Genomic DNA, 3,992 nt, shown 5'->3' with positions numbered 1-3,992 from the left:
TTCCCGCCCACCCACCCTCAATTCGTTCACTAAGGTGGACTGGTCGATTTTGAGACTAAAATATTTTTCATCTCCAGAACTAAAATTTGTTTTGTACATCTTCTTACACATTTTCCTTCACTATTTCATGTTTTGGCTTTAAATCACAATAGACACAACCTTTTCACTTCATTCTTCTCTACTTTATTTACTCTTTTAACTCTATTTTACTTTCTCTATTGGCTTCTTCTTTTTCACCCCGTTGACATGGCACCGGCAAATACTACACCGGAGCTCCCTGCTACCGCCGAGGATGTTACTGGCGCAGCGGCTTATATGGATGTGGTCAGGAAGCTTGTCGCTTGTATCACTGGCGCTGTCAATGAAGCGAAGAGTGTAACCGCTAGCAACAAAAGACTGATCTGCGCAGCCGCTAACGAGATCCGTCGCGCCACCAAAGTGCTGGAGACCAGCCTGGAGGCACCTACTCCCAGCCCTCCTTCCACCTCAGAGGGTTTCAGGAAGGAGATTGTTGCGTGCGTGAGAGAGGAGTTGCAGCGATTTGCTAAAACGCAACAACCGCGCACGCAGCAGCCCAACCAGGGTCGCCCCTCTTACGCCCAGGCTGCGGCCTCCAGCGGTAGGCCTAGCGTGCACGTTGATCGCTGCGTAGATCTGCCCACCACGAAGCCGGCCATCATAGTTACGCCCAAATCGGCGAGCTCCAAGCAGGATGCCATTGTAGCTTGGAGGCGCAGCGTCACCTTCAGGGACTCCAGCTACGCACCCGCACGTATTCAGGCCGTTTCTAACAACAAGCTCAGGGTGGAGTTTAATAGCAGAGAGGAGAGGGACGACACCCTGAGCCGCCTGAACGGCGCTAAGGACGTGTGCGCTGAACCAGCTCGCGCCATTTTGCCGATGGCCATCATCAAGGGTATCTCCAAAGAGGTTTCGTCTACTGACCTTGTGGGCATCATCGTGAAGCAAAATAGAGAAATCTCTGACCTCGTTAGGGGGGAAGGAGATCTCAGAGTCAGATTCTTGCGTAACAACAGAAATCCAGAGCTTTACAATGCCGTCCTTGTGTGCCAACCGCAGGTGTGGAGAAAGCTCATGCAAATGGAGCGCGTTTGCGTCGACCATCAGCGCGTGCACGTCGATGAGTTTTCTCCATTCGTGCAGTGTTATAAATGCCTTTCGTACGGGCATCTCCGATCCAATTGCCCGTCCAGCACCCAATACTGCTCACACTGCGCGGAAGCTTCTCACACATTTGCTGACTGCCCGAACAAGGCCAACCCGGTGAGCAAATGTGTCACCTGTATCAGGCATAATGACCGCTATGACACCACCGATAATACGAACCACAAGGCCACCTCAACCAACTGCCCCCGCATGCGATCTATGATACATAAAATTAATAACCGTGTAGACTATGGATACTAGCACACCAGTAAACATAGTTCAGTGCAACACAGACAGGTCCCGCAATAGTTTCCACGAATTCTTAGTTAATTTTATGGCTGGGCAGTGGCAGATTGCCCTGATCTCGGAGCCCTATGTTGGCGGTGATAATGAGGTGAAGAACATCCCCGGAGTCAACATATTCCAATTTCCAGGAGGTCGCAGAGTAAAAGCCTGTATCATGGTCAAGTCCGGATATGGACCTGTACTGGGAATATCCCAATATTCATCGGCCAACCTCTCGGTGGTACAGATCATGTCGGGTCAGCGGAAAATATATATAGCATCTGTATACATCGAACCCGAACATGACGCCCATAACACCCTGGGGCAACTCGAGGTCTTTCTTAAGGCTACGAGCGGAACACACCAAATCGTTGGCGGTGATTTGAATGGATGGCACCCTGTATGGGGGGGAGCCAGAGCCAATCCCAGAGGCACCGAAGTGGCGGAATTGGCATACAGCACCGATCTGTACTTCTGCAACTCAGGATCCTGCCCCACCTTTGAGACCGTCACCCACGGACGAGTAAGATCGTCCATTATCGACATCACCATGGCCTCCAGCAACATCTTTGATAAAATCCGCAACTGGCAGGTAGACCTTAGCGTCTGCCCATCCTCCCAACATAATGGCATCACCTTCAGCATAAACGTTAAAACTTTGACCGACAGACCGACAACAATACTACCTTTTTATACAAATCCGAAAAGGCCAACTGGGCAGTTTTCAAGTATACCCTACACACCTTAATGGCATCCTCTGACATCCTCGACAAGGACATCTCGGGTATGAATGTCGAGGAACTTGAAAACATCATCGATGACATGACCGATCTCATACACCGCTCCTGTTGCGCATCAATGCGGGTCCGAGAGGGTAACGGCGCCAAGAATAGGCCACTCTGGTGGGATGAACATTTGGAATGCACCAAGAAGCGAGTCGTGGAAGTACACCGAAGGTTGCACGCTGCCAAGAAGCACAATCTCCCAATGGATGCACTAATTGAGGAGCAGTCGAACATCAAGACCGCCTATGCGAGCGCCCTCAGAGCTGCTTCCACTAAAAGCTTTCGCCAATTCTGCGAGATGCAGACCAAGGAGAACGTTTGGTCTCTTACCAACCGTCTCCTTAAAAACACGACGCCCAGGCGACCACCTGCCACTCTTCTCATTGGCGATAAGTTTACATCCGAGGGCAAGGAGACCGCGGAGGCGCTGCTCGCTCACTTCTATCCCTCTGACGAGCCGGACACTCAGACCCGACACCACCAAATGCGTGCAGACGCACATGAATTGCCTGCGACTGAAGACGACCAGCCATTCAGTGGGGAAGAGGTGCTGGAGGGCCTTTCTTTTATGAGCCCGAAGAAGGCACCGGGCATGGACAATCTCACTTCGGACATCTGTCACCAATTTGCGGTTGCCTATCCTGGATTGGTGACAGATGTCATGAACAGGTGTCTCGCCCTCCGGTGCTTCCCCCGCCAGTGGAAGGTCGCTTATACTAAAATAATTCCCAAACCGGGTAAAGCAGATTACTCCAGTCTAAATTCTTACCGACCGATTGGGCTTATACCCGTGTTTGGGAAATTGCTCGAACGGCTCTTCATCAAGCGAGTCACGCATCACGCCCACCGAAATGGCGGCTTGAATGACCGGCAGTTCGGTTTCACGGAGCAGACTGGGACCGTTGAGGCCCTCAGCCGAGCCTTGAATGAAGTCCAGCGCGCGAGGAGCGGCGGGCAGCAGGTGTTGGCGGTGTCACTGGACATCAAGGCGGCGTTTGACAATGCCTGGTGGCCGGCGCTCTTCCATCGACTGAAGCGGATCGGCTGTCCCAGGAACATCTACGGGCTGATAGCTGACTATGTCTGCAATAGATTTGTGGTGCTGGATCATGCTGGAGAGCGCGTCACTCGACGGATGACCAAAGGCTGCGTCCAGGGATCGGTGTGCGGACCTGTAATGTGGAACATTATATTAGATGAGCTCTTAAACACTCAACTTCCAACTGGGTGCCACATTCAGGCGTACGCTGATGACGTGCTCTTGGTCGTCTCAGCAAGCACTACCCAATCTTTGCAGACGCTTGCCAACTCTGCGCTTGCCACAATCCGAGAGTGGGGACAGAGCGTCAAACTCGAATTTGGGCCAGCTAAAACACAATTAATTGCCTTCACCCCGAAGGCTAAGGCTGTGCGGGTGACAATGGGAGGCCAAACCCTGGCGTTCTGCAGCGAGATCAAACTTCTCGGAGTTGTAATAGATGAGAAGCTGCTGTTTGGACGTCACGTCCGCTATGTTCTCGGGAAAGCGACGCAAATTTTTAACAAATTGTGTATATACTCCCGACCAACCTGGGGCGCTCATCCCGAGAACATACGGACAATCTACCAACATGTCATTGAACCCATTGTCACCTACGCCGCTGGCGTTTGGGGTCATGTAGCGGCCAAAAGGTGCATCAGGAGGTCTCTGATTGGCATGCAGAGGGGCTTTGCCATAAAAGCTATTAGAGGCTTCCGCACCATTTCAACATCTGC

At 51.8% G+C, this 3,992-nt stretch overlaps 1 protein-coding gene across 1 annotated transcript; it reads left to right on the top strand.

Moving 5' to 3' along the window:
- The first annotated feature begins 1,501 nt into the window (after positions 1-1,501).
- Positions 1,502-2,200, top strand: LOC140757159 (uncharacterized). Its single transcript, XM_073092695.1, has one exon. The coding sequence runs from the start codon at positions 1,502-1,504 to the stop codon at positions 2,198-2,200; it is 699 nt and encodes a 232-aa protein (XP_072948796.1).
- The last annotated feature ends 1,792 nt before the right edge of the window (positions 2,201-3,992 follow it).

The sequence above is a fragment of the Epargyreus clarus genome, unplaced genomic scaffold, assembly GCF_041222505.1.
Source record: "Epargyreus clarus isolate Ecla_fem2 unplaced genomic scaffold, WU_Ecla_fem_2.2 ptg000004l, whole genome shotgun sequence".
In the NCBI taxonomy this organism is placed as follows: Eukaryota; Metazoa; Arthropoda; class Insecta; order Lepidoptera; family Hesperiidae; genus Epargyreus; species Epargyreus clarus.
The sequence above is the reverse complement of the archived record's forward strand: the minus strand, read 5'-3'. Positions and strand labels throughout refer to the sequence as shown.